Source organism: Elephantulus edwardii, unplaced genomic scaffold (genome assembly GCF_000299155.1).
Source record: "Elephantulus edwardii isolate Elephantulus edwardi_28Jun2011 unplaced genomic scaffold, EleEdw1.0 scaffold00044, whole genome shotgun sequence".
NCBI lineage: Eukaryota > Metazoa > Chordata > Mammalia > Macroscelidea > Macroscelididae > Elephantulus > Elephantulus edwardii.
The window spans coordinates 7,656,219-7,668,959 of NW_006399794.1; the positions used below are offsets into that span (position 1 = coordinate 7,656,219).

At 42.0% G+C, this 12,741-nt stretch overlaps 1 protein-coding gene and 1 pseudogene across 1 annotated transcript in view; both read right to left on the reverse strand.

Moving 5' to 3' along the window:
• Positions 1–6,872: 6,872 nt before the first annotated feature.
• On the reverse strand, positions 6,873–7,226 carry LOC102851797 (annotated as a pseudogene).
• A 3,505-nt stretch (positions 7,227–10,731) lies between these two features.
• SYT9 (synaptotagmin IX) overlaps positions 10,732–12,741 on the reverse strand; it is a 275,950-nt gene continuing 273,940 nt past the window's right edge. The window contains exon 7 of the mRNA XM_006885446.1: positions 10,732–11,466. Coding sequence (XP_006885508.1) covers positions 11,458–11,466 — 9 coding nt within the window. The 3' untranslated portion in view covers positions 10,732–11,457. The remainder of the gene's footprint in view (positions 11,467–12,741) is intronic.

The following is a 12,741-nucleotide window of genomic DNA, read 5'->3' on the forward strand; positions in this document are numbered from 1 at the left end:
TTGTGTTTGGAAAGTCTGCTGTCAGGGACCTTTCCAAAGTGCTCAGGAGCAACAGTGTGAGTCAAGGTGCACCTGATCCAGCCAATGGTCTTCTCAATTACTTGTTACACACCAAAGAGCTGGACAATGGTTAAGATAAAGGAAGAAGAATCAATGTCTTTGAGTTGTGGTACTGGATAAGAGTATAGACTGCCAAAAGAACAAACAGGTTTGTTTGGTAGAGGGTAAGGTTTCTCCTTGGAGGCAAAAATTTTGAAGCTCCATCTTACATTCTTTGGGTATGTGGCCATGAGGGACCAGTCCTTGGAGAAGGACATCATGTTTGGAAGGGTGGAGGGTCAGCACAAGAAAGGAAGACTCTGGGTGAGATGGATTGACACAGTGACTAGGGTAATGGGGGTAGGTGTGTTGGAGACAGTGAGATTGACTCAGAATAGGCCAGAGTTCAGAGCTATTGTCCATACGGCTGCTATGAGTTGCAGCCCACTCAAAGGCACATAACATCAACATTCATGTGCATGGGATTTAGGTAATGACTTGTGGAAAGCATTACACCTGGAGAAGACCTGCTGACCAGATGACCTTGTGTTGCTGTGTGGTCTACTGCACAGCACTCTTTCCTAAATTGTTGCAGAGTTAGGGTTGGTTGTCATGCATGGCAAAGCTGGGTCTTACATCAACTCTATTTCTCCCCTAGCAAAGGCCCTACCCTCTGGTGTGCTGAGCAGACCCCTAAAAGATATCTCTGGGGTTCTATCCATGTGTAGCCTACTAGGACCAAAACTAGGGACTTACAGACAAGGATTACCTGCTTTTCCCAGAGAGTACCTTCTTAGATGGTCTCAGTTCAATTTCCAATGCCCAAACAATAGGCCAATTTCATGCAATTTACTTGTTGGAGGTTGTTAGCCACCAGAGGGCAGACAATTTTCTTACTTTGGCCAGGATAGTCAACATCTTTTCAAATCTGTTTGGGAATATAGTCATTCTGTCTACAAAAAGCACCCATACATGTTTCCATTCTCACCCTCCCTGCCAATAAACCTGATTAATAGTCTTAAAGGAATGGATAAGACAAATGGTTTTATTTTCAAAAAGTAGAGGCGCTCGAATGACTGTTCTTGGAGTCAGCACCAGACACAAGAAATCCTCACCACAGACAACTGCACACACAGACCTGGTGGGTGGGCAGCACCAGAAGAGGCCTGTCCTGATGTTCCCAGGACCTCTGTTGTTATGTTATTAGGTGCACAGAGCTGAGGGCTGTGGACAAATCCATGAGCTTCCAGGGATACAAAATACCTATCATAATCTTGGGCTAGGGATTACACGCTATGGCTTGGCAAATCTGTAAAACTTTACACTGGTAGCTTTGAACTGCTGAACTTATGGTCAACAGTAAAACACTTTCAAAACAGGACCAATTCTACCCTGTCCTTCATGGTTACTGTGAGCCAGAATCGACTTGATGGCAATGGATTAAAGTAATAGGCCAGGAAAGGAGAGAATTTAATTTCTCTCCTCTTCATCCTGGACTGTGAACCAAATGTACAGAATTTCCTTCCCTTTCTATCCCACCTCCCTCTTGTTTAAAAAGCCTCCTTCCTGGAAGACTTCTTCGCCTTTGCTCTCTTCTCTCCTCCAACTCAGTTTTAAGACGCTGATGAATTCTTTGCAGGTGGACTGAGAGAAGCTGTATATAAATGAAGTTTCTTTCAGTGCCAATTCTGGTTTTATGATCCATAATAGACACGGTTGGTCATTAAAAGGATTTTCACAAAATCTTAAAAATAAAATTCATTTAAAATCCCTTGCCGAAAACATAAATCCATTGTAGATAGATCAGAAAGCCCTGAGTGCCAAGAAAGTAGTAGGAAGGTTAGAGGTGTGGTAAGCAGTAGGACAGGTCCATAGTCTCACCACAGGCCAGGCCTGCTCTAACCACTACACTGTCCACGGGCAACTAGTCTTGAGTTTCTTTTGCATCTTCAAGGGACCTGTCGGTCTCCAGCACTACTTCCACTATCAGAGTGGGGCAAATGTGTTATGATTAGCATCCAACGCAGTGAGGTCATGCACTAGAACAGTTTTAAGTGGTGGGTAGAACTTAACTTCATCTTCCTTCCCAGGCTTGAACCCTTTTATAACTTTAAGTCTCAAATTGGTCTGTTCACCTTGTCCCTCAGGAGTCAACAAAGGTCATGAGTTGTAGGTAGGCAGGGAATCTTTCCTTATCTTTCTCAGTTCCTTCCTCCAGAAAAGCATAGCATTCCTCCCCATGGAATATGAGAAGATGGTGATGCTCTCTGTTGAGGTTTCCTGAGTCTGGCCTCCTTCAGCCTAGAGAGAACTGTATGGGGCACGGGTCCCCTTGAGGCTTAACGGTAGTGAACAGTTCCTTAGGAAGGGGCCCATGACAGCTACTTTTATTTGGATTAGGGAGATTTATGTAACAGACCAGTTCAGCCTAATAGCAATATTTTGTCTACTAGAAATAGCAAGCATTTGAATAATACAGGCAACTTTTCAGGTTTTATGATTTTCTTGAGAGTCATCCTCTGATTTCCTTTGAGTCTAGCAGTAAAATGTTTTCAATTTCCATCATTATTTCATCTAAAAATTTAAGAAAATATAGTTTAATATATAGGGGGAAAAAGGATGCTGCATTTTAACTGGTTCTGGGTGATGCCCCTTCCTTACCCTCCAGTCTTTGTCCTTATTCTTTCTGATAACATGAAGACAATCTCCTATGCTTTTTCTTTTTAATAAGAAAAAAAATTATATACATATTTCAATGTGACGAGGCATCAAAACCAAGTGGCAATTGCTGCTCAAATAATATTACTTGACCAGAAGCTCCAGAGGATTTGTCTTGGCTGCTAAGTGGACAGCAACAGCCAGGACAAAACCTCCTTAGACCCGGAGTCACCGTGAAAAGAACAGGTGGATCATAACAGTATTAGGAATGGCCAGGGGATCCACCAATCAAGTCAGACAGATGGGCAGCGTGGTCCTGCAGCCTGGGCCAGCTGCACACCATGCATAAATGCCAGTGGTTCCCACATGTTTATTTTCAATGTAGAAAGCATTGGAAGGGACTACTTAGCTGTCCTCTTGTTACTTTTAAGTGAACAAATACGATTATTTTAAAACCTATTAGTGCCATTCAAGAGAGTGTAAGGCTTAACTTTGCAAAGAACAAGGTAAAACAAACACATATTTTAGGAAAAATATTTACTGTGTTTGAAATATTGTCAACCCCAGGAGATCTAATTAAGAAAATAGCATATTGCTGTTCCTTTTCCTTTTTTATGTGATGGCTAAGCCACGCTCTTCCCTTGAGTGGGTTTGATCCAGGGTTGCTTGAGTCATTTTTCTATTAACACTTTCCATCCAGAAAATAAAATTAGAAAATACTAGTCATAATTCAGATTGCACTGTTAACCCAAAGGCCCCTCATCCCCAGCAGTTCAAATCCAGCAGCTGCTCCACGGGAGGAAGAAGGGCAGTCTCCTCCTGTTAAGAGTTACGGCCTCTGAAATGGAACTGACTAGGCAGCAGTGGGCTGTTCTTCTTTTGAGCCGCAATATTGGGCTATAATACAGATGTGAGTGTTTGTATAGGAAAGATTGTGAGTTTTGCTGGAGCCAGCTGACCAATGAGTTGTCAGCGGAATTTGTGGACACACTACACAAATGTGGCAAGGATACATTTGTTTACCTTTAAATAAATGTAAAATTTGTGGCAATGCCTAAGTTCTTATCTTGCTCCCAATTCTTGGCACTCTTTTAAAATAACCATGACTTTACAGCTTTACTTTGGCTTTAATGTTTTAAAAACATTTGTTTCTTAAATTCATCAAAGGGCAAAAGATACATTTTTTAAAATATAAATGTCCCCCTTTTTGGAATGAAAGTAAAATTTGCTTTGGAAAGGTTTATATAGTGTATAAACTCATCTCTAAAGACCTGAATATAAAAGACCTTAGATTCTTAGAGAAATTGTCATTACTCTTTACAAATTTTTAATTTGGGAAAGAGAAATTGTGTTTGACTGAGTTAAAATATAGATGCTGTCTTCATACCCTCTACTCCAATCTGTATCTAAATTTTCTTTATGAAGAAGTCATTTCAGACATGGCATTCACTTGATAGGAGAAATTGTCAATATTCATGTTTCAAATGCCAATTTGGAAATATCTTGAAAACAATGGATAACTACTGTTAACAATAACACTGATAAATTTAGTACTAAGTCATGAAGAAATTAACTTTTTAAAATATGCATTATGACTTGGAATTTAGAAAACTGAGTTTTTAAAAAGTATATAAAATGGATAAAATCTACACTATGTATTGAAAATTATAACTTGCAATGCTTTTTGTCATTAATAGACTTCATTATGATAAACATACTCATTTCAATTCTCTGGTAACACTCTCTAGCCTTCACAGAAGAAAAAAAAATCTATCATTGGATGGAGTTTAGGAAGATGGTAGCAAGGACTTAAAAGACAACTCACATCCATTTGGCTTATCTTTCCCTTTCCTGCAAGGGAAGGTATCTGTTGGAAAGCTTGACATTATCCTGGAGTTAGCTAGAGGGCTGCTGAGGGTTGGTTAAGGCGACTTCAGGTGAATTACAGGCATGGCTCCTAATCCTTTCAGGCTCTGCGGACTATTTCAATCTTGATTCTTAATTTTTCCTATGCCTATTATAGTTCATGTATATAAGAAGGAAAGCAGAATTAATGAGGGCACAGAGGCAATTCTACTGCTGAGGGTTTTTTATAGTTACACAACCTAAGTTATATTGTCATGTATAATATTACATGTTATCCAATCACCTATGACCTTATTTAGAATTTATCACTCATGTGTGATTTTTAAAAAATTTCCATTCATTCATTATTGCACATTTTCCTCCCTGCCCCTTCCCCCTCCCCCATTCACCTTTTTCTTTGGAAAAAAGGTTTTTTCATTGTTAGACAGTCCCCCTTTCCCTGGACTACTTTACTATGCAACTCTTATTCTGGACTCTTGTCATGTAATACCTAACCATATATTCCTTTAATACAGTTCTCTCATTTCTTTCAATGCTGTGTACATTATTTATCCCTTCTTTTCTTAGTTTCTCCCCAACCCCCTTGTCAGTCCTGTTTTATAATTTATAACAGTGGCATTATGCAGTATTTGTGTTTTTGTTACTGAGATATTTTACTCAGCATAATGGTTACCCATCTAATATCCCATTGTGTGAATATTACACAGCTTCACTATCCATTTGTTTGCTGATGGACAGTTGGGTTGTTTCCAACTCCTTGCTATTGTGAACAAAGCAGCAATAAACATGGGTGTGCATGTGTCTGCTTGGGTGGCAGTTCTGGTTTCTTTAGGGTATATTCCCAGTGGTGGAACTGCTGGGCCATATGGTATTTCTCTTTCCAATTTTTTTGAGAAAGCACCATACCGCCTTCCATAGTGGCACCATTTTACATTCCCACCAACAGTGAATAAGGGTTCCAGTTTCTCCACTACCTCGTCAACATTTGTTGTTTTCTGGGTTTTTATAGTGTATTAGTTTTACAACCCCAATAGCCAGTAACAAGTGAACCTTTTGAGTGGGAGATTAGGCACAAAGCTCTTGGTAGAGTCTTGTTATTTCAGGCTGCACAAAGTGAACAGGCGAAGACTGTGCAAAGTGAGCTTGCCACCTGGTTTTAAGGAAGCCGAAGGCAGGTCAGTGGGACTTATCAGAGCCTGTCTTTGCCTCTTTATCTGCCCTGGGTGTAGAGATGGGTGTGTAGGCTGACCTTCTATAATTTCACAACTTCTATAATATCAGCCAGACTTTTCTGTTTTTTTACTTTTCTTGCAGGTATTCCTCAGCCCATATCTTTAATTTGTGGGACTTCTCCCTCCTCTCAAATTACTTTCTTTTATCCAGCTTTACTGTTCCACTTCTTATATAAAGGTCAGCTTATCTTGGGATGTAGCAGAATATAAAGTGGAGTGATCCAGACTTTCATGGAAAAACCTTAACTCTGTAAGACTCTTCTTTGGGAAGTATATTTTTGGGAAATACCAAAGTCCTCTAACCATTACCAATGGCTTGCCTTAATTTAGAAGATCTCAACACAGGACCTCTGTGGCAGGTGTCATGGGATAGAGACAGGGAATTGCCTGTAGGTGATTACTATAGGCTATTGCAGAGTTATCATTTCATTTAGTCACTAGGGGATTTAGAGGCCAAATTAGAAGAATCAAAAAAGGCTCTGCCAGAGAGAAAACTTGTGTCTCAGAAAGTCTCACTGGCCACTCAGTCTCTGCTTGTATTCTATGTCAGCAACCAGTTTCGGAACCCTGGGAGAGAAGGGGTGCAATTAGTAGGGATCTGGAAGGGGACAGGAAACCAGAGATAGGGCTATCCTCTCAGGCTTGACTTCAGGTGGCAACTCAAGAAGCTGGCCAGTGCAAGGAGTGCACTCTGAGGGTACCAGCCCCATCTGCAGCCCTCAGTGAAATGCGTGCAGGCAGCTGACTTACTCAACTCCCAGAATCAATGCAGAATTTGGTGTTATATGTACATCTATATTCATACTTTTTTTTACTTGTAGCTGACATTACTTTTTATTGATTAAGAGCAAAAGGTGCACCAAGAGCTAGGTGCATCTGAAAAGCAATGAAAGGTTGTGGCCACTTAGTTGTTAAAAAAAATGCTGAAGAACACTTGATTTTCTCACACTAAGATTTCACTGCAGTCTCACTGGACTGGGATTACCAATCTAAGGTCTATGATGCCCAACAAGGGCAATCACACTCTAAAGGGCCACTGTAAGAGGCAGTCAGGGGTGCCACCTACCACACAGCCTTCTATGCACTGTGGCAGCTGGATTTCACCATGGAGATTGTGTTCTCCCAAGAAACAGTATGTACTGGAAGGAGCAGAAGACTTTCTTCTTCAAGTGTGGCTGGTCAAAGAAGGGGCAGGTGGCTAAATTGGGCTGGGACTTCGTACACATGGTTAGTCCAATCTCCATGTCCAAGTAGTATTTCACTCCAGACACAATCTGCTTGCACACCCTCCTCGTTGAAGTCAGCATCCATGAGGCCACCCAGCAGCAGGCGTGGGGACTTGGCGGCACTTGTTTTGTGCGCCGGGCTCAGCATCAACACGAGGGCCAACATCACCTGCAGAAGAAGCTGGGCACGCAGGGCAGCGGCCATGGTGGACAGACAGGCAACTTGAGCTGGGAATACCAGGCGTGTGCAGCCGTGCTGCCCTTGGCCCCCTGGGTGGACCTTTATCCCTGTACTCATATTTTAATTCACTTGATTACTTTCTAGAATCTTGAGTTTCTCTAAATTAGGAGAGGTCAGTGTGGGGAGAAGGACTGGGTCCTGATTTACCTACCTGGTGGGACTACTTTGAGACTGGAGAAGGCACTGTGGCAGTAAGAGTAATGTGGGGACCTCAGGCAAAGGGGCAACTATGAAGGATTACACTCATTCAAACTGTATTTGGTAACTGTGCCCTCTGCCCCCAGCTAGGGCAGTACTTTTTTCTGAAGTAAAATTTCAAGACAAGGAATTAAAAAAACACTTCTATTTTTGTATCTAAGTATATTCTTAAGAATGAGAATTGTTTGATTGTACCTTTACCTTGGTTCACAGATGAAGGAATAAACATCCAATGCAAATTTTGAGTTGTCAGGAGAATGTGGATCATGTTTTTCCTCCAGGATTTCTTGTGACATTGAAAGCTCAGTATCAATTATCACCATATAACCATTGTTTTTCTCTAGCTTATGTTTTAACTGTCTGTGGATGACCCTTCCCCCTCTCCTCTCCTATTACCCATTTCCTACACTCTCCACCTAACATTTAAGCGTTAAATGTGTCTCAGAAGTGATGGCTTTGTAAGCCCTCTGATTGAGAACCCTAATCTAACCCTCACTCTTACTCCCACTGTCTCCACAGATTGCCTGGCTAAGTCACATCTTCTTACACTCCAATCTTGTGTAATGTCTCCCATTAGAATGTGGATGGCCAAACACTTGCTCTTAACCAACAGTAAGTGACAGATATTATTATGTTACTTTAGAAGTTATTTAAAAGAACTTTGTAGCCTTTACCTGGGCCTCTTGTAATGCTTGTTCTTGGGGGAGCTAGCTACTATGTAAGACGTCTGATACATTGAGACCTCCAAGTTATGAAGACTTCTAAACTAACCATGTGGGGAGATCATATGATAAGGAACTCCCAGCCTTCGGCTGTTCCAATCATCCCAACTGAGGAGGCAGGCCTGCAAGTGAAGCAGCCATTATGGGCATTTAACTCATCCAGATGATTCCAGTCACAGGATCACGTGACTGGATGAGAGAACAAAAACCCAACTAGCCCACAGAATCATAAGGGAAAAGAAATTACTACATAAACCGTTAAGTTTTGTGGGGCTTGTTATACGGCAATTGAGAATCATAACACCCACCATCACAGGACAGAACAGCCATGAAGAAAGCAATGCATCTGCCATATTTCTCTTTTGTCAGACTTTTGGTTTAAGTGTGAGAGTATAATTTTTTTCTTTTCATATGACGTACAGTTCTATTATTTATTGGTCAAGAGGTCGAAATGGTAGCATTTTGAGTGATGACAGTTGTAGCATTTTGAAAACATTCACTTTATAGACACTGTTCCTTTTCCTTCCCCTCCCCAGCTCCTCTGGTCAAGTCTCATTGTATTTCCTGGTTACTGTACTGCCTGGTCAGCGGGTCCAGCTCCCTGGATGGGAAGGTGCTTTGCCAACAACACACACTATGGGAAGACCCCTGAAAGAGAAAGGCAGTTAGAGGAAGAGGTTGTGAATCAGTGCCAAGCAGACAGAGGAAGACACCTGGTCTCTCCATCTCTTGACATCAATTTTTTTCTGAGGTCTCTTCCTCACATCTGACATAGGTGCTTCACTGCTGTTTCTATTTTTAGGAGGTACTTCAATTTTATTCTCTATGCCAGCACAGATGTTGGAGAATCTCTTAACCCTCCCCAAGTTCAATGAGACAAAGTTGGAATTTTTCAAAAGGAATATTTACTAGGAAACTAAAGGGAAACCAAACAGAATGTGAGAATAGTCAGAGTTGCAAAGAAACTTGAAGAATTAAAATTTATAACCAGCTTGTAACCACAACTGGACTGGTGAGGCAAAGCTTTCCTAGTCACCTGCCTGCCACAGAACAAACCCCTTTGTCTACTGGCTTCTATTAAGCGTCCTTCTGTTTCACATGGACAAACCAGCAGCAAACTCAATTCATTATGACCCTAGGGCTGCCAGCTCTCTGGGGAGAAAGATCCTGGGGAGAGAGAAATAGGCACAGCTACCCCAGGATCTCTTACCTGCCTCCTATCACCAAGGACAGATCAAAGTTGATTGAGAGTGGCTGCTTGATATTTATTTGGGGCCAGTCTGGCTTCTCTGGGACCATTCTTCTGGGTTTATGTGGCTGGTTCTGGAGACAATATTTCCACTGACAATTTTGCTGGCACCAGCTCATCATGCTTTGGTTCTAGACATCGATAGGGTGAAAGAGGTTGGAGTAGGGAAGTGTCAGAGGAGAGAAAACTTGGGCAAAGAGTTGACTGTTTCTCATGCCATCAGACACTGACAGAACCTTAGGTTACTTTGGCCCCCTATGGTTGAAAGTTTATCAGAGATGGAAATGGATTAGGCAGGCCAGGGGACATGGGAAGCTTGGGTAAGACACTATCCTCGCACAACCAAAGGCATCCATCCTTTTAGATCTGTTATCAGGATAGAAATTCTCTTGCTAGGCAGCTGTGGTAACAAGAACGCTCCGAAGACATGAACCTGTTCCTACTCAGTTAGTCCCACATTTAAATGTTAATTAAAAGGAAGACAGAAATAATGAGATTCCCAGAAAGGAAAACTGTGGTCCAACTCTGGATTCTTTGTCAGAAAGAGGAAATATTATCTTAGAGAAGGGGTACAGATGTGTGGATGAGAGTGCTTTACCCTTAACAGGATTAAAGGGGACTACTGTGACAGCCCCCCAGATTCCCCAGGGTATAACGAGGCCTTTGGTTTCAGTTATGTGGAGGCAGGAGCATTGGAGATGAGGATTACAGGTGACAATGGGGTGGACTTGATCATGAAGGAAGCTGAGTAATGGATGAGGCCTGGGGAGAGCCCTTAACCTTCATTCTAACAGGTATTTCCATTCTCCAAGTGCTGTGAAAGTGGAGTGCAAAGGAAATCTCTGTGCAACTCAAGGCTATGTCTCTTGGCTGTTGTATATGGAAATACCCCAGAAGGCACTCATGCCAAGAAGACCCAATGAGCTGTGCCTTCCCTTAGGGGATGGGTTATCACTCTGTGGGGCTTCTCCCTCAGAGGACAAATGTACTTGAGAAAGGATGATCCTGAATGCTTGTGCCATTGTGATTTATCCTTTTCTAACAGAAGTAAGAATAAATTTCCATTCTAATGCCAACATCAGTTAAAAAAGGAAGAGACTCCTGACTTCCTAGAGCTCTGGTGGCCAAGTTGGTAAGGAGTTATGCTGCCACCTCAAAGGGAGGCATTCTGAAACCACCAGTTGGTCCAAGAGGGAAAGATAGGCAGTCTCCTCTTGTGTGATCTCTAGCTTCTGAAAATCTGCTGGAGGCTCAGCTATGAGTCGATTCTGAGTTGACAGCATATAACCTCCGGCACCTAGAGAACTGCTGGGGACTCTGACTCCTCAGAATTTAGGTTTAGGAGAAAAGAGGGCAATGATAAGCTAGTGTTTTCTACCTTGTACGTGGGTGTGGGCAGTGAATTTGCTGTGAGTGTGTCCTAGATTTTTTCTTTCCAGGGGAACAGCCTGGTTGTTTTATTACTCTCCTGGGGTCATTCCTTGCAAAGTTAGAGCACTTCTTAGGATAAAATGATTTTCTGGAAACAGTCATTAGCTCAAAGGTAGTCCAGTATGAATTGAGATCTGCTGCCTACTTAGCACCTGGATATGTTTTTAAATATTCTGTCTTTCCAGGGCATTCTGGCAGGTAACAAACATGATGTCAAGAGTAACTGCTGCAACAGCAGGTGCTGTGTCCCCACCACAAGGGCCTTATATCAGTCAATCACTAAGAATCCAATTACTCTTGGCACTCTCAGTACTCCCACTCTATCTGCTGGCTTCTTCTATAGTCTGATCTAGGCTCTTGGGCATGAGAGTTTAGCTTCCCCTTGCAGAACACCACCTTGGGCCACCTAAAGAAGGGGGCTCGATCATTCATGTTCACCAAACCCAATCTGGAAAAATGATCAATTACTGCTGTGGTTACAGCTGAGGGTTTGGTCACTGTAGTCATCTGGGTGTTGTTGGTTGGGAAAAGTTAAGGTCTTTGTACGATGGTTGTCCTACTGTGTCCTTGGCACAAGTGGTCTTCTTACCCATAGTCATCGTTTCTGTAGGAAGAGAAAAAAAATGCTTTGTGTTGGTTTTTATTCATTTAATACATGTTACATTCCTGTGTGCCCAACAAGCACCAGGTAATGTGGTAAATGCTCAGGGTGCAGACTCAGAAGGGACATAACACCATGAGAAACTGAACAATAGAGCTATGTGTAAGGAGCTGTAGGGTAGGGAGACTGAGAGAATCTACAGAGAGCCTTCTGAAGGATAGGTCTTGAGTCAGGTCATACAGGATAAAAGAGGATCTAATAGGCAAAGAAGGGAAGGCCATTTTAGGCCTTTTTTGGAAACAGCCAGTGTAAAGGAACAACAGTGGGAAGGGAACAGGATACAGAAAGAATTGTAAAGATTTGATGGTTGGGCTGTAGTATGAGGAGTTGAGTGTTAAGAAGTAAGGTTAAGAACAAGAGAAGAGGTCTGAGTAGGGCAACAACCATTCTGTGTTCCCAAGTTGAATGGTATGGGCTCTCTTAAAATGGAATTATAGACTTAAAATGGAATAGCAAGATCTCTTGTATTTCATGCTCCTTGCAGCATTACACTTAATTCAAAGCCAGGACATTTTTCAATATAGATTAAAGGTATAAAAGTTGTAGTCACAGAGCAAAATAGACCTAGCTATTTTTTAGAATAAAATAACTACAAAAATTATGCATAAAAATTTTGGGAGAGCAGCAAACATTCTCAAACTGAAACATATACACCACATTTCAGAACTCAAAGGCTCACGTGAGGGAAAGTAATAAAAGTCAAAGCTTATACCATAAATGGAAAATACTGTCCAACTCTAACTATTGGTTTTAAAGTGTGTGCACTGTGTGGACACATATCCTCTAGGAAAAGAAAAAGATATTCATTGCTGAGTCCAGGAGATAAGACTGAATTGCCATTTCTCCTATGTTGTGATTAAAAAGAGGAGTTTGCCAGACTAGCTGCTACTCTGGAGTGCTCTGCTAATGACTCTACTTTCCAAGCCACCACTCATATCAGGCCCTGGTTTTTGTAGCTGTCCTCTCAGCTATGAGACCCAGACATGCAGGCCCAGCTTGCCAGTGCTTGAGACATTTCCTCTTCATAAGAGTCAAACTGTCAACATGCTTTGCCCCACCAATGAACACAGTTTAGAATCAGCTTAACTGCTATTAATAATTGTCAATGCATCTCAGTGATGTCTGGCTGGCTGGCCTGCCTGCCTGTCTTCTCCTCCTCCTTCTTCTTCTGCCTGCCTGCCTCCTCCTCCTCCTTCCTCCTCCTCCTCCTTCTTCTCC